Raw genomic sequence first — 24271 nt, 5'->3', positions numbered from 1 at the left:
CACCAATCCGCACAGTTTAAACGCTAGCGGACAACCGATACTCTTCCACACCGATGTTCTTTTCTGCTCCCCTGCTTACCAGGTTTCGTTTCGTTTCAAATGTTATTCAACTGTTTTGTTGTTGCCATGCGATAGGCAGCGACCTCTGCGGCGTCGCGATACCTCTTCGGTTGCTGTTCAATCGCCTTGGCCTCGATCGAAGCCGTTCATTTGTTTTTTATGTTAATTATTACGCCTGGATGGAAGGCCCCGCGACTTATTCGACTAGCAACAAATTTTCTAACATTTTTCGCAACGAAAATGGAAACAGGACCTATGGTTAGGGGGAAACAGCCGGCGTGACTCACCCCCCCTTACGGAAAGGGGGCGCGTGCCCTTCCGTTCATTTTTAATCTCACCGGAACGCAGATTGAATTGGATCTTGTCATAGGAGGGGGGAGAAATTTTATCCCATTGCACTTCAGGGTTGGGACGGTGATAAATAAATAAGGTTCTGCTTATGTCGTCGTCAGCTAAAAAATTTCAGAAGTATTTTTTAGCCCCGAGAGGTTGAGTTTTATTTTTATTTCGTTTGCTGTTACTGTCCTATCGTCTGCCAGCTGGATTTCCATTGCCAAGCGGGTGATTTTCAGGAAAACTTCTCTAATTATATACCGGATAACTTTTAACTTTGATCAAACTGATATTATCAATATCCCCACCAACAAATGGTACAGTAGATGTTAGTGCCGACATCTAACGGACGGTAGGCCAAGTTTTTATAGCGAAACAACTTGCTGGGGGATAGATCAATACAGAACAAGTCTGTTTGGCGCTAGAGGACGACACGGGTAAACCTGTTAAAATCACATGCATTCAAGAATCTGATAATAAAATTATATTTTTAACACCTACCTAAACATTTTACATTACATATAAATAGCAATTCAACGATTGTACCGATTTTTCCTTGTACCATTGCCCAAAGTGCAGTTAATCGAAAATAAGATGAAAAAGATTTCGGAGTGGTGTATAAACGGTTTAACTATGATTCAATGCTTTTCATATTCCGTATTAGTACGTTATTTATTCCTGATAACAGGTTAGGATTCATTTAAAAACCATATGTGGCGGAAAATAAGCAAGATGAATTAGTGGTGGCAGCTATAGAGCTCTGTGGTGACCGGCTGTGACAGATTACGTATTTATTTACCGAAAAACTTAAGTACCTGAAACCCTAATCAAAAATCCGGACATGTCCGTATTTTCTTTATTTAACGTTGTTGCTATCTGCGCTCTAGTTTCTTTATGTTTCGAAAATTCCTCGGCCGATGAACTAAACGGCGTAGTTGTGGTAAGTTTGAAAGAATTTTCGATTGCGGAGTTTCTAGTGTAGTTTCAGGTTTTTAGACATGGAGATAGAACTCCCATCAGGCCATATCCAACTGATCCTTATGGAAACCGATCGCTTTGGCCTGTGGATTACGGAATGCTAACAAATGTAAGTTAGTTCAATTTAGTATACCGAGTTTGAATGAATTTACTAGCCAAGTCATAAAAAATTTGAAATTTAGAGATAAGGTACGGCTACACATAACTTAGTTGAACAGTACTTACATTTTTTTCGAAAATATATGGTTTTAAATCCTTAAAATGTCAAATGAACTTTTGTAACTGACACACTGAAAAACAGGACATCATTCCTAATTTCAAAAGTTATAATAAAACAATATGACTATATTGTATTACAAAATACAAAAGGCAAAGTCAAGTTACACTTCCTTCCCTAACCTTAACTTTGATTATTTGTTAATTTTCAGTTAGTTAAGCTCCTACAAAATATCTTGACATTTTTAACAAAAATAATTCACTTTATTCCAAGACAGGTTTTTAATATACGTTTAGCTTGGAGTTTTAGGTGATTGTTGGATAATTTTTTTTTTCATGGGCCATTAAACTCTGCTTTTTGTTGAAAATTTCAACAATATACGCTTACGCCCATAATTCCAGGATATTATCTAGGTATCTAGGATAGGCAATAATGGCCAGGTAATGTGGCAGACCTGACACCATTAGACTTTTTTCACGGAGCCACATTAAAGAAATCTTATCTTATATCTTAATCACTACAATAAAAATGGAAATATGTTTGCGCCAATTCAAAGAACGTATTATATCGTGTTTGAATGCATATGGTTAACATTTTTTTGGAATTTAATTTATGACAGTTTTATATCATTTGTACTTATTGTACGCTAGTAGCAGTTAGCTAGTTCGCGTTTTATAATTTATAATTTATTATTTACTTACAATATAATTTATTAATTATTTCTCCAAAGCACATATTAAAAATATGTCTGTGGAATGTGTTTATTTTATATTTGTTACTGTCAATGTTTTTTTTGAACATTTTTCATTCACCTAATAACATACACTTTATTGTATAATTTATTCTAAATTGAACACAAAATAATAAAAATGGGGCTTTCCATTGGAGTTTTTTGCATAAAACTAAGATAAACTCGAATTTTCAGTGACTTCCGGTAAAAGCGAAAGTGTTTTTTCTTATCAAACGGGTTTCTATAAAAATTACTTATCTATCAATTTTTTAGTTAATGTATGTTTTTTATTATTTAAATTGACTGAGGAAAAATTGCAGTGAAATTTTTGAAGTCCGCTATCTCCAAAACTATTACAGCTATCGGTCTATTTGATCTTACCCATCGAATACTAAGATTGGAAAATATACAGGGTATTTTATTTCAATTTAAAAAAGTTGATCTCAGTTCCGGTGAGGTTGCTATTCAATGGTTTTATATATCAAAGTGTAGCCATGTCGTTGACGCTCTCGGTATACTATGTCCTTCGAAAAGATAAAATAACGCCTGTCATTTATTTACATAGATTGGCAAAATGAATCATTTCAAACTGGGCCAATGGTTGCGTCAGCGATATAGTCAGTTTTTGCCTGAAGTGTACTCCGAAAGGGACATCTATGTACGATCGACCGATGTTGACAGGACTCTCATGTCTGCCTCGGCGAATCTTGCCGGGTTATACCCCCCTGTTAAGACTGATATATGGAACCCGGACCTGCAGTGGCAGCCGATCCCGATTCACACCATTCCAGAGAGCATGGACCCAGTACTGGCCGCTAAAAAAGAGTGCCCAAAATTCAACCGCTTGGAAAAAGAGTTATTTAAAACACAGTACTTTAAAAACCTCTCTCATCAGCTACACGATCTGTACGCTTACGTTACCAAATACTCGGGGGATTCTATACACGATTTAAAATCTCTCGAGTATCTATACAGCACGCTGTTCATCGAAAGCAATTACAATTTCACATTGCCGGAATGGGCAAAGGGAGTATTTCCTGATAAACTAAAGCCGTGGGCTTCGCTTAGCTTCGTGGTCCCTACTTGGACTGAAGAAATGGCTCGATTAAAGACGGGGCCGTTTTTCAATGAGCTTATTGGATATTTTAGGAATCGCACACAAAAGTGAGTACTTGTATGTAGAAAACAGAGCATCGTAGTAGTAGTTTTTGGGTTATTTTAAATAATAGGTACTTCTAGTTATTAATAATGTTTGTCCATATAGTGTATAACGTAAGTATATAAACAGGACATTGGTGAATAACCGTCAGACTGTGTTAGGACTGACATAACATCTCTCCTTTCAAGCCAAAAAATTTAAACATTTTGCAAATTAAAATTTATAACTTAATGTTTTAAATATTGAGTTTTTGCCTCCCTAGGTCTAGGAAGATTTGAATTCATTTATGAATGACACTGTTAACCTGAGATTGGAAACCATCGGATGATTCATTTAGTTTAAGTTATAATTTGTCAAATTTTGGTTTTTGGGCAAGATTTATGTGACTAATGCCAATTGTTTTAGCATAAAATTTTTTTTTATAGTTTAACATTGGCAACATTGGAGGAAAAGATCTAATAATTTTACAATATAGTAAATTCCGCCGGTGAAAAACTACTTTCTAAGGGGGTAGTTTTATAGGCTTTATGAATGACACACACATTAACCTATAAATCTGTTCAATTGATTATCTGAGCGTACAATTCCAGAAATACCGTGTCTAGAAAAAACTTGTTTAGTTTTTAGATTATTACTAATTCTGTAGTTTTACAAATCATGAAAATTTCCAGTCATTGGTTAGTATTTGCGTAGATAAATCTAGCCAATGTGCGTTACGGAAATGTCTGAATAAATTTTAAAATTTGTATTTATAATGTTTGGGGTATATCCGATATAATTCGATTACTTCTATGTAAGAGATTTTCAGGGAACGAAAACTCGTAACGGTATTGATACAAGTCAGGGCTTAATTTATTTTTGGTATACTTTTAAATTTCTAGAAGCAACGAATCTTAATTTTGTTCAGCTTTAATTTGTTCCGAAAACTATAATTTCGCCGGAATCGAATTTATTATGCTATGCTATTGATTGATAAGTCTTTCTCCGGTGTATAAAATATAAAATATTTTATAATTATAGCGCATTAAGCGAATCCTAAATGGTTGTAATCAAGAGGTTATTTCCTCAACATGCTTTGTCTTTAATGCGGGTCGACAATTAGTTTTTAGCATATACCTAGCAGTGAACATATTTTCGTAGAGATGGGAATATTCCTCCGAGTAAGCGCTTACATTTCACCTACTAACCTGCACTTTGGGTCTTTTTTTAAAAAACAGCCATACCCACATGTTTAGCTCCTTTGTGACTGAAGATTTAATAAGATCTGGGCATACTTTGAGAAAATACTGCCGTAAAAATACCACATAGTTCTTAAGTTCCTGCATTTGGTAGGGCCTCTATATCTTTAGTATGCTATATGGTTTCTAGTAAAACAGACCAATTGAAGCAAGTTTAGGCGCCTAGTTGCCACCATGTTCTCTTAAACAATGGATGCTTCTAGATATTAGTAATTTTTGTCGATTTTGAACAATTCAGTATATAATGTAGTTGATATATCCGTGTTTGGGAAAGATTTGTTTTTGATGTCTGACACCAATAAGTCATTACTACTAAATTTAAGGCTGACATAACGCAAAATAGACACTTAAACTTTTTGTGGTCAGATTAAACGATTAATGTGTTTCCTTCTACATATTTTTTCCAGGAATGTTCAGTATTACGCCCCCAAGTTCCTTATGTATTCCGCTCACGATACCACAATCGCCAATCTTCTGAACACCATGGAAGCGTTCGAACCACACCCACCACCCTACACGGCCACCATAATTTTTGAGTTGTGGAGGACGCAAAATGGAACCGACTTCGTCCAAACTTTTTACAAAAACACCACCGAACCTCGACAATTTGCAGCCAAAGGCTGCAATTTAAATTGCTTGTTGCCAGATTTTGAATCGAAGTTAAAGAGCATTTCTATCCCTCTAGACCAATGGGAGTCAGAATGCCAAAGCGGTTGGCCCTTCATTTATTATCTGATGCTCGGTGGAATGGTCTCAACCATTTTGTGCATTTCCTGCATAGTCAGCCTAGCCGTTTATCGATTGAAACGCAAAAGTGAGCTTTACATGCAGCTACCAAACGAGGAGTATTACGCTTGAAGGCCTGAGGGGAGAAGGAGAAATATGCCCTCTTTACCCTTCTCAAGCTATATTTAATAGTCAAACTGGGCATATCTTATTTGTGTTCTACTCTATAATGCATTGTATCATCTATTCTTTCTTTTTTATTCTTATTATTGGTCTGGCACCAAAGAATTTTTGTCTATGTATCCCAAAAAAATAATTTTGTGATCTATTTTCAAACTAAACTAAACGAAGGAGTCGAAACACTCGTGCCAGTATTAGGTTTACTGATTGTCTAAAGCCAGGGATTTTTCAGGATGAAAATGACTTGTTTATCGTTTTAAGGATCTCAAAATGGCAGTGAAGATTTTGAATAAAGACTATGGGTATCAAATTTAGAAGTTTTTATTTATCATTTTTAGCTAAGTGTCATTTATTTTTAAATTACCTAAAATAAATAGCCACCAGTCTTGCCGTTAATTAAAATCAACGTCACAATGCGGACGCGATTTATTTGAACTACTAAGCAAATAGAAAAAGCAATTACAATTTTTACTTTCACAATAAATAAAAAATTAAATTAATCCCTTTCTTCTGGACTTTTGTAAGGATAATCAATTACATCAAAAATACACTTTTCTGATAATATTCCCACTGCGGCCTGTGAATCCCAAAGACCTTTTTCTATTTGCGTAGGTAAATCTAGCCAATACACAATACTTTGCTCGATTTTTAAATTTTGCGTTACCGAAATGTCTGAATAAATTTTAAAATGTGTATTTATAATATTTGGGGTATATCGAATATCCGATATAATTCGATTACTTCTAAGTAAGAGAGTTTCAGAGAACGAAAATTCGTAACCGTATTGATACAAGTCATGGCTTAATTTATGTTTGGTATACTTTTAAATTTCTAGAAGCAACGAATCTTAATTTTATTTAGCTTTAATTTGCTCCGAAAACTATAATTTCGCAGGAATCGAATTTATTATGCTATGCTATTGATTGATGTCTTTCTCCGGTGTATAAAATATTTTATACACTAATATAATACGGGTCGACAATTAGTTTTTAGCATATAGCTAGCAGTGAATATATTTTCTTAGAATTGGGAATATTTCTCGGAGCATGCGCTTAAATTTCACCCATTAACCTGCACTTTGGGTCTTTTTTTTTAAACAGCCATACCCACAAGTTTAGCTCATTTGTGACTGAAGATTTAATAAGATCTGGGCATACTTTGAGAAAATACTGCCGTAAAAATACCGCATAGTTCTCAAGTTCCTGCATTGCCAACATTGGGTAGGGCCTCTATATCTTTAGTAAGCTATATGGTCTTTAGTAAAACAGAATTCTTATTGGTGTGGCACTAAAGCCTTTTTCTCTATGTATCCCAAAAAAATCATTTTGTGATCTATTTTCAAACCAAACTATAGGAAGGAGTCGAAACAGGAGTGAAACAGTCGTGCCAGTATTACTGATTGTCTAAAGCCAGGGATTTTTCAGGATGAAAATGACTTGTTTATCGTTTTAAGGATCTCAAAATGGCAGTGAAGATTTTGAATAAAGACTATGGGTATCAAATTTAGAAGTTTTTATTTATCATTTTTAGCTAAGTCATTTATTTTTAAACCACCTTAAAAAAATAACCACCAGTCTTGTCGTTAATTAAAATTTAATTTGTACTTTTACAAGAAATGAAGATTTAAATTAATCCCTTTCTTCTGGACTTTTGTAAGGATAATCAATTACATCAAAAATACACTTTTCTGATAATATTTCCACAGGCTCCCCACTGCGGCCTGTGAGTCCCAAGGGCCTTAAGGTGTATTCGTTTAGAGTGAATCCTTGCTCCAGCGCGTGGTGCCGCATATTTTGATTAAAAAGATCTGAACCGGTAAAGTAGAGGACCGCGCAGTAATACTGATCAAATGGCACGAATCTAATGTCTAAACGACGGGTAGGGAGACTAGGATTTAACTGACAAGTGCCCTAAAATAAAAGGAATGCAAATTTTACTCATTTTGGGTATAAACCTACCATGAATTTGGTCTCTCCTAATGATAAAGTGTCCGTTATCAAGTGACATTGCATGAGTTTGTCAACAATTGTTTTCAACACCTGATTTTTATGCTTCTTATCAATTATTGAACTGTTGTAATCAATATGGGTAATCAATGCGTCAATGTCGCCACTTTCACTCTTGCCGCGTCTAAAATTACATTGGTATTTTCCCCAATAAGGAAATAAACAAATTACCTGTAGCTACCACAAATAGTGACCTCAAACTTGGGATCTATATCTTCCAGTTGATTCTTAATCTGGCTTTCGATTTGTTCTATCTCATTACGGGGTATCTTCTTCTCAAAATCTTCAAAATATCTGAAAAGGAAAAATAGCAGTGTAGAAGATGGAGGTGAAACAATTTACTTTAATCCAATCAATTGGTGATGGGTCAATTTCTCGGGGTGCTTATGTAGATCTTCTAACGAAGTGATGCCCTCATCAACCAGCTTTGCTGCTTTTGCTGGCCCTATTCCAGACACTCTAGTTAATAGCTTTATGGCATTGCCCTTATCGTCATGATGTATCTACAAAAATTTTAATTATTATCAAATGTACATTAAACAAGTGGTCAAGTACATTTTCTAGTTTTTTCAGTTTACCAGTCTGCAAATATTCATCGATTTTTAAGGCGATCTTTTTACCTATCCCTTTCAGGTGCTTGGCTTCTTCTCCAGATTTTATACGGGTCGGATGAGCTGCCAGGACCCTAGCCGCGTTCTTATACACTTGCCCTTTAAAATGATTGCGATTGACGTTCAATTCATGCTCAGCCAATTCTAAAACGGATAAATTTCCAGTAACTGAAGCTACCTTTTCCAAAAATACCGATCAGAAAGTCGCAAAAATCCTGATTTAAATTTTTCGGATCGCCGGGCGCTTTTCTTTTGCTCATTGTGTAAACGATTCGATGAAAAATTACAAATATTTTGAAAATCTAACCCTAACTTCGTTTTCGGAAATATTAGTTCAATTCAATTCAATGATGCGTTTCACAGATAGCTGTTGGGCACGACTACCAGGATCATTCGCCCAGAAATATTAGTTCAAATGTAGCAATATTTTTATTCAAACCTTTCGATGCTCATAGCCGGTACTAGTAGGATCATTAGGCCAGTCTTAGCACGGCAACAATTTGCGAAATCAGGAATTCTTCTTCAGGAATGAAAGATATTTAATAACACTTTCCTGTTACCATCATGAAGCACTTAAATTACGATTTGTGCGTATTTTTGTATATTAAAGCGTTTTTAAATCTTGTCATTTTCTATGCGGCGCTATCTCTCGTTAAACGCTGAAAGTCATTAGTTGAAGAAAACTTCTATGAATTGCACGGTAGTGGCGTTTGCAACTAATTAGTCGATGCGATGTCGGTATCTTTCTTTGAACTTTAGAACGACATAGCTACCAGTAACTCTATGGTTAGAACTTAGAGCTAATTGGTGAAGCAGGCACTGATAGATCGCACAATAGCTCAGGAACTAAATCTAATAGTCTTCGATAGATTACGAGCGTGAGTATGGTCGGGAACCAAATATTTTAGGCATTGCAGGACAACAAACGCATATAATGAATTGATTTGATCATTTAACCAAAAAAGACACACCTTAATTAGAAATAATTTATTTTATATACAAGAAAAAACAGGAACCGCTCAGGGTTTCCGAAAATATGAAAAAATTAACAGCATCCTTAATCTTCTAACGCACATCGCAACTGTGACGTCACACCTTGGATAGACATGCTGGTTTACGTTACTGTTGAGGATATTTCTTTTGAAATTCCCAACTAGTGAATACAATTTTCTTCAACACTTGCTATGATAAAGTAAGAAGACTGTCAAAGGAGAAACTTATTTATTATTGGAATAATTAAACACAAGATAACTTCAAACAACTTTTAGCTATAATTTGAATATAAAACGAAATACCAACTATTTATATATATGGTCTAACCTAAACTCTTTAAAATTAAAAAAAAATCCTTTGCGCAGATTTACATGTACAAATTAATAAACTAAATAATCCATTCCATGGCAAAGCTTAATCTACAAGCAAAATTGTCAGCAAAACTAACCATTTGTACTGTTGGCCAATCAGGGAATAGCAACGAAGTGGAGTATTTGTCGCTGCTAGTTTCAATTTGAAATATTATTTAGAAATTTTTTGAAAATATTCATATTACTTTTTCGGCTAATCGAGTTCAATATGGTAAGCAATTGCCGGTCATTTTTATGGTATGCAGGGTTAAAATTCAGTACAGCATTCGACAATTTAACATCTAGGTTATGTTTAATGATGCAGCAAATTGTTTTTTAAAATGAAGCTTTGAAGTTTTAAGACGCCTTTAAATATTTGTCGAATAAATATTCCGTTGTCGCAATGTAATAGTATTCTATCCTTGCAGTCGATCTTGGCATATAATGGGGGAGCCATGGTGGCCATGAAGGGCGAAAATTGTGTTTCGATAGCTGCTGATAGACGGTTTGGCATTCAGGCCCAAACGGTTGCCACGAATTTTGAGAAAGTGTTCGAAATGGGTCCCCATTTGTATGTAGGCTTACCTGGTCTAGCCACTGATACCCAAACCGTTATGGAAAAGCTCCGATTCAGAAAAAATTTATATGAGCTTAAAGAAAACCGGCTTATATCACCCAAAGTATTCAGCTCCATGGTATCCCACATGTTGTATGAAAATCGATTTGGACCATTTTTTGTGGAACCCGTTATTGCTGGGCTCGAGCCCAAGACCTTCCAGCCTTTTATATGCAATATGGATTTGATTGGATGCATCAATGAGCCAGACGATTTTGTTGTAGGGGGGACAGCTTCTGCACAATTGTATGGTATGTGTGAGTCCTTGTGGGAGCCTAATTTGGGACCTGATGATTTATTTGAGACCACATCCCAAGCTCTGATTAATGCCTTCGACAGAGACGCTATTTCTGGTTGGGGCGCAACCGTCTATATCATGTAAGTACCTCTTTTTCAACTGGACCTCTTGCTTGTTTCAAGCAGATCATTTTTTTGCAGTGAAAAGGACAAGGTGACTATTAAAAACCTGAAGACGCGTATGGACTAAGCCACAGTCATTATAAACTGAAACTGTTTATAAATTAAGTGTATTTTAAGAAATTTCAATTTTTTATTAATAAATAGGTTAATCCTGCTGTTTTCCTAGTGGGTTGAAGGGGAAATTTTAACAGTTTTATTAAATCGCTTCCTGGGTGCAATAATATTACATATCAAAAAATAGCTGTTTCTAGTTAATATACTTTTTGTTTTAAAAATAAAGTAAAACAAATCAGCATAAATTTTGTAATAAGTAGGACAGTTGATATGAGTTATCTAAATGCTAAACTGCTATATTTATTCAGTTTATCCATGAAAGTACAAAATAGTAAAATATAAAAAAACTGCAACATGTTCCAACCAGATAATTACACAATGATTTAATAATATTTAATAGAATTCCATTTTGAACCCCAAATCGAAAATAGCGAATCAAAAATTAAGTTAGTTAAGTTTTCAAAGATGAACTAGCAAAAATTTAAAGGAAAGAAAAAAACGCTGAGTGCGTGGTAGTGTTTTATTTAATTATTAACAACAACAGCAATTTAATTTGGCAAAACAACAAAATTACCACAAAAACTGTATCTTGACTGTATATTTGACAGCACTATAAAAAGTTATATAAAAGGGTAGCGGACTATCTAGGAAATGAAAATTATTTGGCATCAGTGAGTGCCAAAATTTTATAAAGAACTATGGTTGCAACAACTGACAATTTGGTATCTATGGCCCCATCTACTAAATTCGTAAACTGCAGGATTACTATAAATGTCGCCTATTTATATAGTCCGCTATTATTTAATATCTCCTGTCTCTTCTATTAAAAATGTCCACTAATCAACCAAGAAAAAGACGGATAATAACTGACTCCCTTCTCTGCCCCTGGCTATGATCAATCAATCAACATTCGATTGCGCATACTTAGTTATAGGCCAGGTGATCCCAAAAACTCGGATCTGACTAGATCCTCACCAATCGCAATGTTATCACTGCTATTGATCAAGATTGCCAGAATCATTCGGCCAACTGCAAAAAATAGGCCGAGATTAACCAATTTTCTGTTCTCAATTTATAATCGTATTCATCATTTTGTTGCGTATCATGAAAGTCAATAGTAAACAAATGACATAGATTATGCAATTCCTTATTTGCTTGTTTTCAAATTGCGATTAAGCATTACGAATTGAAAATGTGAAGTTGGCTAGTCCAGGCCTTAATGCGAATCAGTTGTGTGACGCAATACGGCTCACTCAATCCAAAGTTTTCATATTTCCATTATCTATATTATGTAACCGTTATATACAACTTTTTCATACCTGTTAACTATGACTATAATAATTTTAGGACCTATGATACGAAATACGGGAAATTTCTTCACAACAAAGGTAGTTTTGTTCCTATCCTAAGAAATATCTCGCGAGACAGCTGCAAATTTCAAACACCTGAATATCTTAACAGCACGGAATATATCGTATTAATTATAACTTTTGAAGCTCCAGCTCTACCTCATTGTTAAAACAAAATTGGCCCTTTTTGTATGGTTTTCGCAGCTAAGAATTCGCCCCCGAAAAGGTGAAGTTTTAATTTTACGAAAACGAAGTTTTAACTCTCAGGAAAGAAACCACCAATTTAGTCATAGTGTTTCTGTTGTGGCCAATTTTCGATCCGAGTGTACCACAATGTCCTTTTTTTTGCGAATAACTAAGACAGCTAGTGTTGGGACTGCTCAATTGCCACTTCTTAATTAGCTAGTTAAATTCGATCAAATTGTTTGAAATAAAAATTGCAGAGTGTTGTCTATAATTATTTAATAATAATATGTGTTTTATAATAAATTATTATGGGTTTGTGATATTCAATTTAAATCCCAATAAAAATATCCACGCCAATTAGTTCTCAGAACGAGGCGATGGCGACGTAACGCACAATAAATAAATATAAATTTCATTATATTTTTAAAGTTATTTCGGTTGACACAAAAACATTTGATCGATCAATTCCACAACCCTAAACACACCCTGTACATTTCTGATAAAGCTTCAAGAATAAAGTTTATGGCTGCAGGTCATAGTTCAAAACTTTTTGAACAAGACAAGATCTAAAATTTTTGAAAATACATCCCGACCCCCCGTCCACGACTTCGATTGGTTCCGTCAGGGGACCAAACTCTAAATTTGAAATTGATAGCTTTTGGTTAGTTTACTTTGTTTCGTAGCGACGTTTGGAAAACGGGAGAAAATCTAAAAGAAAATGGCCGCAGAGGTCGAACCGCAAAATTTAATTTCGAACGTGATCGAAAGTGATCGAAAAATTGAATTCCGTTAATTAATTAATTGGCTCGGATTCCTCGGCAATATGTTTTTGATAGAAAGGAGAACGGAGGGACCGAGGCGCCCTCGTTACAGGAATATTAACTTCTGCACGTGCATAATAACTGTGACGACTGCCGTTGTATACTTGGGGGTGAGACATATTTAATATAGCCGCGTGGCCAAAACAAATCGCCCTCGAGAGTAGCGAAGCGATTTCGCGCCCCGATGAAGACAGTTGCGTTATTAAAAAGACACCGCGAAACGCTAGATGGAGTCAATTTTGTGACGTTTTTAGTACGCCGTACCAAATTTCATTAACAAAATAAATCCTGGCTATGTGTGCGAATACACATGTTTTTTTAAATCCCCCTTTTTGTCTGCGAAAACTCGTAAAAAAGGTGCAAATTTTAGGTAAAACAGTAAGAATCAATAAATTTTAACAAAACAAGTGTGAATTTAGTAAAAAGTTTGTGAAATATCACTTTTTTTGACAGAAAAACTATGTTTTAGAATTTAGAAACGAGTAAATTCAGAAACTTTTTTTAGAGATTCACATAATGTTTTGTAAAATAACCAATAAGAATTGACAAAAAATAACCAAAACAAATAAAAACTATCAACAAGACTTATCAAAACTAAGCATTGCGTAAAAAAAAAATGTGAATTCGCAATTTTTTTTACAGAAAAACTAAGTTTAACAATTTTTAAAAAATATTTTGTTAAAAAGTATAAATTCACAAACTTTTTGACAAAATTAATTCGATTCTTTGGCGAAATGTAAAAAAAAATATGATTTTTTTTTACATTTTTCGTTTCTTGGTAATAAAGTTAATTTATATATTTTACATTTTATTCCTTTTAATAGCTATACTAAGGTTCATTTTTTAACGATATTTGCAAAAAAAGTGTAAATTTGCCAAACTTTTTAAGCAAATTTTGTAAAAAAAAAGTGTGAATTAAGAAAATGGAATATAAGGATACGCTTTCGTAAAAAAGACATTTTCGGGATTTTGGAACTACAGAGGTTATTTGGGAGTGGAGAACGACTAAGAAAATTTTAGTGTGGATAGAATTTTTGGTACTTTCTAGAACCTTCACTTCCTAGAAATTTGAGAATTTTTTTAGAATTAAATTTGTATTTAAATGGTACGTAAAACAGGAATTTGATTTTTTCTTCAAGTTCGATAGTGAGAGAGATATTTAGAGGCCTTTTTCTGTAGCGCTTTAACGTCACATTAAAAATCAATATTGTTCTTCTTTGTATAGTGAGTTATTAGTTACAAAATTCCATAATGAAAAGAATTAGACGAAAAATTTGCAATCACAGCTTTCTTTTATAGAGAATTCAATTTCCGACAAAAATACATACCGGGTGATGCTGTACAACTTTTAAACGGCTGGAGATAGCGATTTCAAATTTTGAACGGTTAATATGGGATTAATGTAATTTTTGATAATATGTAGTCAATGGTTACACTTCTGGTTTGAGCGGAAACGACAGGATAGGACGGCTTTTCTCTTTTTTTTTCTTTTTTAATTTTTAAAAATTGTGCCTAGGAGACTGTGACCATCATAAATGCTATTTACCGGGTCACCTGATCATGGGAAAAATTGTAAATGAAACTTTTCTTTACTGGTCTAATGGCAAATAGCATTTAATGTAATGAAATATAATTTTTTTAGGATAACCTAGTTTTTTCAAACATCACCCTAGAGGGAACAAAAACTTTTTAAAAGCGGTACTTTTTTGCAACATTTTGACACCAAAATTTTCGAAATCCATTAAAAAATAAGCTCATAGGAAGGAAAAAACGATATAAGTAAATACATTTTTATAAAAACAAAATATTATTTAGGTGACTTTGCTTCTATTCATTATTAATTATCAAGTAATAAGATTAAAAATGCAGAAGAAACTCTCGGCAAGCTCATGCAGTGGAAAGAAAAAAACAGATTAGTATTGAAAAAATAACTCAAGGGTGAGTTTCTTCTGAGATTCGACGATTAGAATTTTTTGTTGAAAGTGTTTTATTATGGTAAAAAGTTGATATGCTTTTGGAATACGGGGATATAGTCAAAAACTAACATAAGTATGGTATGTATACGCACGTCATAAGCTACAAGTACTTTTTACCGGAAACTCAGAAGAACAAGAGAATAGTCATGTTTATCTAACATCCAATTACAATATCGAAGTCTTCTTACAAAGTCAACTTCATAAAGATTTAGATGAAGGTTATACTTAAGAGAATGATAGCAGTCTTTTTTTAAATTTCTCATCACAGATTCTCTTGAGATGTCGAATTCTAATGACACTTCTCTTAGCGACGCAGCTGGATTTACGTTGACGTACAACATTAATTTCCATTTCTTCACTTATAATAAAATTATCATGTCGATTATTTCGTGGATTTTTCATTTTCAATTCCAGCTTTCTAAAGAAAGAATGTGCAGGATGGCGACGTCTCGCATAGCGGGCTGCATACATATACACATACATACATATTCTGCATTCCCCGTATATCAGAAACATATCAACTATTTGTCCATTTATAAATTGATTATTGTTTTCCATCATAATCCAAATCGATAACACGACAAAATCGATAATCAGATAAAAATGTACAAACAGACAGAATTTTCAATCATGCCGACCTGATGATGAATAGAAGCAAAGCCACCTAAGCAACGTTTTGTTTGTATAAAAATGTACTTCACTTATCTGGTTTTTTCCTTCCTGTGGGTTTATTTTTTAATGGATTTTGAAAATTTTAGTGTCAAAATGTTTCAAAAAAATTACCGGTTTTGAAAAGTTTTTGTTCCCACTAAATTTTTTTATAGTTTAGTACATTGAATGCTATTTGCCATTAGACAAGCAAAGAAAAGTTTCATTTACAATCATTCCCATGATCAGGTGACCCGATAAATAGTATTTATGATGGTCACAGTCTCCTAGACACAGTTTTTAAAAATTAAATACAAATTTAAAAAAAAAACAAAAAAGATATGAGAAAAACAATCCTACCCTACGTAGAAAGGTCTTCTGAATCCAAAAATACAAAAAAAAAGTTACGGTCGTTTCCGCTCAAACCGGACGTGCAACCATTGACTACATATTGTCAAAATTGGACATTCAGCCTTTCCACATTTCAAATCGCTATCTCAAACCGTTTAAAAGTTATAGTGTTCCCACTTTCTTGTGTCGCCCGGTATATTCAAATAAATATTTTTACCTCAATCGTTTAATTCTTTTGATCCAATAACAAGGTCAGGACAAGAATGAAATATCACCCATTAATTAATTAAGAAATATTCGTCAAAGGATGTCGTTTTAATTGTAACGTTATTTTCGGAAATAACTCCGTTCGTTATCAAACGCCTAATATTATTGTATTACCCAATCCGACGTCAAATAGGGGGACAAAAATTAACTGCAGATTTCTGTATTGTATAATCCTATTAGTCGCTTTAACGCATCTAATTTGGCGTGGCCGTGTCAAAACGATCTCTCGCCTACCCCCCCATCGAATAATAATCCGTTTATTTCGGACACCCGGTCACATATTTCCCAAATTTCGAACAATCTCGATGATTGATAGGTTTTTGTTATTCCTATAGCATTGAGGTGGCGGTAGATTATTTTTAATAAAAAGGCTTGTTGCCATGATAGCCTAAAATAGACTTACTCCATGCATGGTATTTCCGGGAGAGCGGGACACTGTAATTAATTTCAGAAAGGTGTAGAGTATGAAAACCCCGTAAAGTGTGCAAATGGACTACAGAGTGGCCCAACAAATGCTTAAGCCGCTTTCAGCGTTTGGAATCGATTTCTTTGCAATGTTCTTTCTTTTTAGCGAGTATTACCACCAGGGATTTGAGTCAATTTATGGGGTTTACTTATTCGCCGTCACTGAAAATAGTGTACGAAAAGCAAAAGCGTTATAATTAATGGGTCGATCAAGTAATGAAGACGCCACATTTTCTCTGTAGGACTTAGTTCGAAATGCAGCGGTTCAGCACAATTACAACGTATTTTAAAAGACGATGTTAGTGCAAATTTGGTATCCCTCCTCCATCTCCATTGAGGTTGGCGACCACTGTGACAAATTGTGACATATTACCATTCATCTTCATCCATTCTTTTATGCTTTCCATCCGGTTAATATGTTGTTCTCACTCACTCACTCACTTTGATGCAAGGTTAAAGCTAGCATGCCTTCTCTGGTGCCCGTACATCTTCTGAAACTCTTTGCTGCATGACTCACTCTTCTCGCTTTGTTCTTTTGCTATATGTTCTTTATCAAATTATCCTCAGATTCAATACGTTTGATGGTTAAACAGTCGAGAATTTCTTGTTCTCTCCGAGATGAAGCTATGCGGCATGAATATGCGGTATCCATAAGTATTACAGAATTAGTCGGAAGATATTTTATCATTTCATCAAAATTATCTTCAAAAACGCCTGAAGATTTAGCAAAGCTTCTTTGAAAAATCTGTCTTCGCTTCCAGAATGATTATTACGCTCTGTTTCTTAATGCGAAGTGAACTGTAAAACTTAGTGCTCTTAGCCGTAGCTGTGTGCTAACGTCCCACATATGCCTTAGTGTTTAGAATTACAGTTACTTTCCGGTAGTTGTTCACAAACTTCGAGCTTCCCAAAAATGATAACATTCTTCTTATTCTTAATGTGTTCAATGCTCTTCATCGCCAAAACTCAACGATAGTTGAAATGTGTTCGAATATGACTGGAGTTGGCCTGTCAGCAATATACTGACCAAATAATAATACAAAACTAACAAAATAGCAGGTGACCAAACTACAGGAACAAAAGTGAGAATTAAAAGACTGCCATCGGAAGATTAATACACTTGATTAATTTAAAAAAAGAAATACGTACCTTGGACAAAACGAACTTATGATTTTAAATTGTGGAGAACTTTCACCAAATTGAATTTTCGATAAAGAAAATCATTTTTAATAGAGAAGGACGACATTATATTAAACGGAAACGGGAATATTTATTATCTGGACGAAACTTGGGTAAATGAAGTATATATAAGTATAAGTATATAAGTAAGTATATCTTAGGTAAAACATAGCAGGATGCAAATTAAAAAGCGCGAGGCAAGCTTTCATGGAAGGAATGTGCACTGGAATAAAAGCATACTCAGGAAAAATAATAAAAAAAACTCCAAAAATGTGGATAAATATTTCCCCAAAAGAAAATATTTCTTTATATTTCCTAAATATTTCCTCGTATTTTCGTCTAAATATTTCCCCTATTGTTTCCGTCAATAATATCTAAATGACTTCCATAAATTTCAATTCAACAATAAAATACAGTATACGTATTTTTTAGTTAGTGTCAGTGTTACTTTTGTTTTTAAGAAACTCTACGAAACCAACCAAAAGCACCAGTTGACCAAAAATTGACCTCCTCCATTTATCCACTGCTCCTAGGAGTTGCAAAATGACATCTCTCATCTCTACTTTTTAATAAGCTCTCAGCTAAGCGCAAATTTAATTTTATTTGAAAATGTCATATGCTTCTCATTTCTTCTTGGATGGCATCAAAAAAGATCGGGAGATGTAAGCAGATCTGAAGCAGAAATCTGCTACTTACCAATTTAAAAAAAAAAATCAAATTTCTAACGGAACTGTCACTCGACTCCCCCTTTCATATATGAATTTCAAGGGCCACCACCATCCCGGGGCGAGGGGTAAAAGGAGGTGGAATAATTTTCGCTCAAAAACTCGTCTCTCTATCAAAAAGTTTTTCCATATTTCATATAGATTTGGCAAACAGAAACTTTTATTACTGGGAGTCGTGGCCAATTTATGAATTGGTAAGAAGATATTTGCGTGCTTTAGGTTATTTGTTCGTTTTACTCTTTGTTTCACTTTTGTAGACGAGTGTTAACACAACGCTGTGGCAGTAACCCATTTTATATTTTTTGAGTCACGGAACTTAATACTTTCACGTAGACATTCAATAATTTACGAAAAATTTATTGAAATAGTTGCTTATACTAATATTCTAGAAAAAAGTGTAACCACCATCATTAGGCTTGGTTTGTAGAGCGAATTCTGGAAATTATTCTCAGAGATTTCTGCTATATGTTACCATATATTTCCCCATATTTCCAAACATTTCCAATACGAATGTAAGTATTTCATAACTGGTTTCTCACTCACAAAAATGGGTTTCTCGGTGATGGCTTACTAGCATTTCAATAGAAACGGACTGGAGACTATCAAGAAGAAATAAATGCTGCTGTTTTTGAAGACCGCTTCCAGCAAATTCTAGATCTTATTTCTCCTGGGTGCGTTATAGTCATGGAAAATGTCAGCTACCAAGCAAAAAAAAGACTTTATTGATTGTGTTACTTTAAATGAAAAGCAATTTTAGTAAGATTGTAAATTTGTCACTTCAAAACAAAGTACTTCACTGTCACATATCACTGTCAATTAAACACAGATGTGGTATGGGTGCATGTAGCAAGGCATAACACCACTTGTTAAATGAGGGACGTTGAAACTTGCAATCGGATTGGAAAATGGAGTAAGTGGGTCCAACACACGATTGAAATAGAAGAATGTCAGAATGCTAGAAATCAACGTAGAGCACCTCATTATTTCTCTAACTGACTAAAATTTATAAATTAAGTTGTATATTACATTATTCTTGTTTCTATATAAGCTTTTATTTTCTTAATTGTTATTATATTTATTACCTGTAGTTAGGCCTCATTTGCCAAACTCATCTTCTTATTTCATGCAAATTAGTGTGACCTTAATTTAAGAATAACTGAGGGTGTGTCAATTTTAAAAACTGAAATACGGAATTTTTAAAAGCTAACGTTGTAAATTATCTTTCACTTTACGATATAACTTTTAAGCTGTTCACCCTGTTTAATGATCCCTGTAATTACAACTTTACATTTTATAACTCTCTCGCATTAAGAAAGAGAATGCATCCTTAATACCAGCTGGAAAGCTTTCATTGAAAACTGAGCCAGCACTAGTTTCTGTCATATTTTTAGTACCGTATAATCTTCATTTCTTCCGTACTGCTTTACACTATATATTATGGTAAAAGGTTTATAACAAAATTGTTTTATAAATTTGTTGCTATTCGTTATGATATAGTGTTATACACTGTATATTTACCAACAACATTGCTTTGTCAAATTCACGCTTATCGATTTTAAGATTATGATTCAATTAAAATGCCTACTCTTATATGATCACAGTTTGACTAAAATGTCTTACATACTTGCTTTGACCTGAAATCTTAATTGTTTTGAGTTGTCATTTTTATGTAAAATTAAAACTTTGTTTTTCTTCTCGCTTTCGTCAAAGATAGTACAGAAGGGTTCCAAATTTTAAAGCAAACAATAAAACTACAAACAGCATAAGACACGCACGTCCGACTTTATATTTTAATCGCGTATATTAGTCATATGTATAAAATGATTAAAAATATTATGAAAATGCTTTTTACAATCCACATGGGAGTCCAACAATAATTCTTCAAGATTACGTTGACGCACCGGAAGTTTCTTAATTGCACTGAACTTTGGCGATGTCATCTTTCTCACAACTTTCTGGGACAGATGACCAAAAACAAGAAAAAAGAAAAGGGAGCAGTAAGAAAAAGGAGATCATGTTACAAAAAAATAATTTTTAAGCTAATTGGCATTTGGCGAATCATTATTTTTTACATAAAGTTGTACGATGTTAAATAACTACCATTATCAATATCCTTACATTGCAATAATTGCGGAATAATATTTCTGCTTGACTTTAACGTTTCCCCAGATAATATCTACGTTTGCCATATTAATAAAACAGCTTCCAACATCGGGAAAATTTCAGCATCTCTCTGGGAGTCGATAAATCCCTTCCGTCGAATTTCCTCGCTACGAACCCTGGATATAGGGTCGAAATTTGATCCACGGTAACGGCAACATGTTCCGGCCACCCCATTGGCAAGGGCTGTCGTCCAAACCGACCCCGCAGCGACCTCCGACCAATAAAAGTCCTGCGTAAAATTTCTGCACGGCCGTGGTCTGGTTTGAACTTCTAATAGAGCCCGGATTTTGATATTTGCAACCATAAGCTAGTTTTGACCGGCCGAGGGTGTGGTGTGGTGGTTTTCTGTAGTGGACTGTGCCCCCCAAAAGTTGTTACTAATGAAAATGTCTTTTACTAGTGACCACGGCCCATGGGAAGCCAACAACGTAAGGAAGCTTGAAAATCTATGCCAAAACTAAAATGTTAAGTTGCCCATTTTGGTCTATGGATTCAATGCTTTTTCAAAGCTGAAGCGGTTTCCTCCATTTACTTTTTCATTATTATTATTAGAAATGATCCTTTAAAAACCTCAAATATTCCTTTTATACTTATAGTTCCTTAGAATACCTCTAAAATTCTTCAGATTTCCTCCGATTCCTTCAAACTTCAACATCAAACCAAATTCCTCTGCCGTTTACCCCTCATACGTACCAATAAATATCATTTTTTAGAAATGTTGATACGTTTGTTTTTTTATATGCATATAAATCGGCAAAATTTTTAATGATAAGCGATCGAATTTTTATTTACAAACAAAACAAACGAAATCAATGTTCTTAATTTAAAATTTGACGACGTAGCCTTTCAAATCCGGCAAATCTGATCAAAAATATGTTAACCAAAAACCATCGCAATCAAAATATAAATGAAAAATATATAATGCCTAGCCCTAATACCTACCTGCACTTTGTGCCATTTTCTTTTTAATCGATGAACTTCACACATTAGATTCTCAAAATTTGGAATCTGGGCATATTTAGACAAAATACTACCGCAAAATACCACATCCAAGCTGAAAACCGTTGAATTGATGAAATGTCAGCAGCCATATTGATTGTTGAACGTCTCAAAGTCTTATTGATTGAAAGCGTGTTTTGAAATCGCTGGCGCATGTTTAACACTCCGTTGTCAGATTTTGAATTTTAAAAAAAGTCAGTGTACAGTACGTCCAAGTTAATGATGTCTGTCATGGGGACATTGGACACCATAAGACATACGAAGATGGTTTAATTGGAAAAAGGTTGCAAAATTTAAATAACGTGGTGTTGTGAAAACAAAAAAATCCCATCACTTCCGAATATACGTCAAAAAAAAAACAAGAAATTTTCGGATTTTCCTGGTGTTATTTAAAGAGATATAAAAAAATAAAGGTTACTTTCTCGTTACTACTTTTGGAGCACCACATGATAGCGCTGAAAGATTTTAATTACGACATTTTGTTTCGGCAAAATCATTATCAACTAAATTTCTTCGTATGGTCCGTGTAAACATTATATTATTTTTTATAACGAATATAACGATGTAAGATACAAATTAAATTTTTAATGTTTTCGCTCAGTAGGAGCTACAAAAAATTTTTATAAAGAATGTTCAAACAAGTGACCATATTTTCCAAACACATTAGTTGTAATGTTTTAAAAGACTTCAAGAACTAGACTTCTCAGCTGACCCTCAGTCTCAAAAACTTGCTGATAAACATAATTATGGCAATTACTCCATATAAAAAAAAATCGAGTGGAGTGAGGTCCGTCGAATAAAGGGGCCACGAAACTCTTGATTGGATACCTATCCATTTTTCCGAATTACGAGAACCAATATAAAACGTGTTCCGAAAATCCCACATATTAAACCCAAAATGATGATCATCATCGTCTAGATATTCGGTGGACTCCAGGATTATCTCTTGCCCAATTTCGCCGTTGTTCGTTGTTGTTTTCGTCCGACCAAATGATCTTAATGGGAAAGTTTTCATCTGTCTGACACTTGCTAGCATACCATTCACCTCTCTTCATCAACATGTAAATAAGCAGTATATTTCGCGATTTCAGTTCTACGTTATATTTTTCCAACAGATGTTTCCGAATTTCAGTTACAGTAACATTATAATACATTATTTATTTTTTCTTCATTGCAGACTTATTTGTTTTTAAATTTGTAGTTAATCATCAGGTTTTATTTTGTGTTACAAACAAGAGCAAAAGAAAGCAACAATATGTCAATAAAATTACTCTGACATTCACTCAGCGCCTACTACACTAAAACATTCAAAATGTTACCCTTTTTGCGATTTAAATAATGTAGAATCATATTGTGTCGTAGATCGTTGTATTCGTAAAAAAAATGCTATGTGAACATATGATAATAAATTGATGATGATTTGGCCAAAACGAAAAGTTAAACTTAAAATCTTTCAACGTTAAAAAAGTGGCAACGGGACAGTGACCTTTATTTAAATAACACCAGAAAAAAATCCACAAATTTCGCTTTTTTAACGTATCTTCGGAACTAATGCGATTTTTTTTTGTTTTCTCGACAGCACACTATTAACCTCTAAATTTTGCAACTTTTTTCTAATTTAATCACCTTCATATCTCTTATGGATTCCAATATCGACACTTTGACACACTGGCATTTTATTTTGGATATAGGGGCCAGAATTCCCAGGGTATCCCGCCGACATCAACGGTTACGGCGGCCTGTGGGACCCCCATCACTTTCCAGGGCAAAATCCTGCTCTTCCGGGTTATCCCGACATATTAACTGCGTTCAATTCTGATCTCGGTAAGAACTAACCAGAAAGTTTATGTACCATTGAAATTGCTAGTTTTAACTGCAATTTCAGTATGGCCTAGGCAACAGTGTGGCGGCTTAGTGTCGAATCGCATGGGAAGAAACGGATCAGGAAGCTCGCAGTCGAGCAAAAAACCAAGAAGAAGAGTTGCGACGATTGCCCAACGAAGGGCGGCAAACATTCGAGAGCGCAGACGCATGTTCAACTTAAACGAAGCATTCGACAAGCTTCGCAGAAAAGTAAACATATCGATTACCTCCTCAATTCCAATCTTAATATTTTCGCCTTAGGTCCCGACATTCGCTTACGAGAAAAGGCTTTCCCGCATCGAAACGTTACGCTTGGCCATCACCTACATTAGTTTTATGACGGAATTGCTGCACGGCCATCCTATGGACGTGAAGGGAGGAGATATCTACCCGCAAAGGGAATACATTTCCTATGGTTTAATCAACTGAGCAGCCCTTGTTTTGTTATTGTGTTTCTGTGATACGTTCGCGTACTGTATTAGTCCAACATGTCTTCCATTATTAAATATTATACAATTCATGTATTATATTTTAATGACAAATAAATTCATTTTGCAAATCTTTCTATAAAACTAAAAATAAAATGAATCATTCCCAAACCAGTTTTG

General features: G+C 34.4%; 4 protein-coding genes across 4 annotated transcripts; 3 read left to right on the top strand and 1 right to left on the bottom strand.

Annotated features, from left to right (window-relative positions):
• Window positions 1-934: 934 nt before the first annotated feature.
• On the top strand, window positions 935-5931 carry LOC132706400 (prostatic acid phosphatase). The gene is made up of 4 exons (XM_060677730.1): window positions 935-1333; window positions 1382-1480; window positions 2884-3482; window positions 5123-5931. Exons 1-4 carry the CDS (start codon window positions 1235-1237, stop codon window positions 5571-5573), a joined length of 1248 nt encoding a protein of 415 aa, XP_060533713.1. The 5' UTR covers window positions 935-1234; the 3' UTR covers window positions 5574-5931.
• Window positions 5932-7118: 1187 nt separating this feature from the next.
• LOC132706399 (DNA polymerase beta-like) lies at window positions 7119-8593 on the bottom strand. The gene is made up of 6 exons (XM_060677729.1): window positions 8432-8593; window positions 8183-8382; window positions 7970-8130; window positions 7799-7921; window positions 7580-7751; window positions 7119-7531 (listed from the first exon to the last, which is right to left on the bottom strand). Exons 1-6 carry the CDS (start codon window positions 8496-8498, stop codon window positions 7250-7252), a joined length of 1005 nt encoding a protein of 334 aa, XP_060533712.1. The 5' UTR covers window positions 8499-8593; the 3' UTR covers window positions 7119-7249.
• Window positions 8594-9689: 1096 nt separating this feature from the next.
• LOC132706169 (proteasome subunit beta type-3) lies at window positions 9690-11552 on the top strand. Its single transcript, XM_060677339.1, has 3 exons — window positions 9690-9813; window positions 10010-10575; window positions 10636-11552. Exons 1-3 carry the CDS (start codon window positions 9811-9813, stop codon window positions 10682-10684), a joined length of 618 nt encoding a protein of 205 aa, XP_060533322.1. The 5' UTR covers window positions 9690-9810; the 3' UTR covers window positions 10685-11552.
• Window positions 11553-20456: 8904 nt separating this feature from the next.
• LOC132706384 (protein Fer3-like) lies at window positions 20457-24179 on the top strand. Its single transcript, XM_060677694.1, has 4 exons — window positions 20457-21229; window positions 23492-23624; window positions 23686-23873; window positions 23925-24179. Exons 1-4 carry the CDS (start codon window positions 21182-21184, stop codon window positions 24090-24092), a joined length of 537 nt encoding a protein of 178 aa, XP_060533677.1. The 5' UTR covers window positions 20457-21181; the 3' UTR covers window positions 24093-24179.
• The last annotated feature ends 92 nt before the right edge of the window (window positions 24180-24271 follow it).

This window comes from Cylas formicarius, unplaced genomic scaffold, assembly GCF_029955315.1.
Source record: "Cylas formicarius isolate icCylForm1 unplaced genomic scaffold, icCylForm1.1 PGA_scaffold_8__14_contigs__length_24414737, whole genome shotgun sequence".
In the NCBI taxonomy this organism is placed as follows: domain Eukaryota; kingdom Metazoa; phylum Arthropoda; class Insecta; order Coleoptera; family Brentidae; genus Cylas; species Cylas formicarius.
The sequence above is the reverse complement of the archived record's forward strand: the minus strand, read 5'-3'. Positions and strand labels throughout refer to the sequence as shown.

Coding starts and splice junctions, on each gene's coding strand:
- LOC132706399 (XM_060677729.1), bottom strand. CDS start 8,498: ATGAGCAAAAGAAAAGCGCCCGGCGATCCGAAAAATTTAAATCAGGAT. Junction 8,383..8,431: donor TTTTTGCGACTTTCTGATCG/GTATTTTTGGAA, acceptor TATCCGTTTTAG/AATTGGCTGAGCATGAATTG. Junction 7,752..7,798: donor ACTATTTGTGGTAGCTACAG/GTAATTTGTTTA, acceptor ATGTAATTTTAG/ACGCGGCAAGAGTGAAAGTG.
- LOC132706400 (XM_060677730.1), top strand. CDS start 1,235: ATGTCCGTATTTTCTTTATTTAACGTTGTTGCTATCTGCGCTCTAGTT. Junction 1,334..1,381: donor AACTAAACGGCGTAGTTGTG/GTAAGTTTGAAA, acceptor GTGTAGTTTCAG/GTTTTTAGACATGGAGATAG. Junction 1,481..2,883: donor ATTACGGAATGCTAACAAAT/GTAAGTTAGTTC, acceptor TTATTTACATAG/ATTGGCAAAATGAATCATTT.
- LOC132706169 (XM_060677339.1), top strand. Junction 10,576..10,635: donor GGCGCAACCGTCTATATCAT/GTAAGTACCTCT, acceptor ATTTTTTTGCAG/TGAAAAGGACAAGGTGACTA.
- LOC132706384 (XM_060677694.1), top strand. CDS start 21,182: ATGAAAATGTCTTTTACTAGTGACCACGGCCCATGGGAAGCCAACAAC. Junction 23,625..23,685: donor TGCGTTCAATTCTGATCTCG/GTAAGAACTAAC, acceptor CTGCAATTTCAG/TATGGCCTAGGCAACAGTGT. Junction 23,874..23,924: donor TCGACAAGCTTCGCAGAAAA/GTAAACATATCG, acceptor TTTTCGCCTTAG/GTCCCGACATTCGCTTACGA.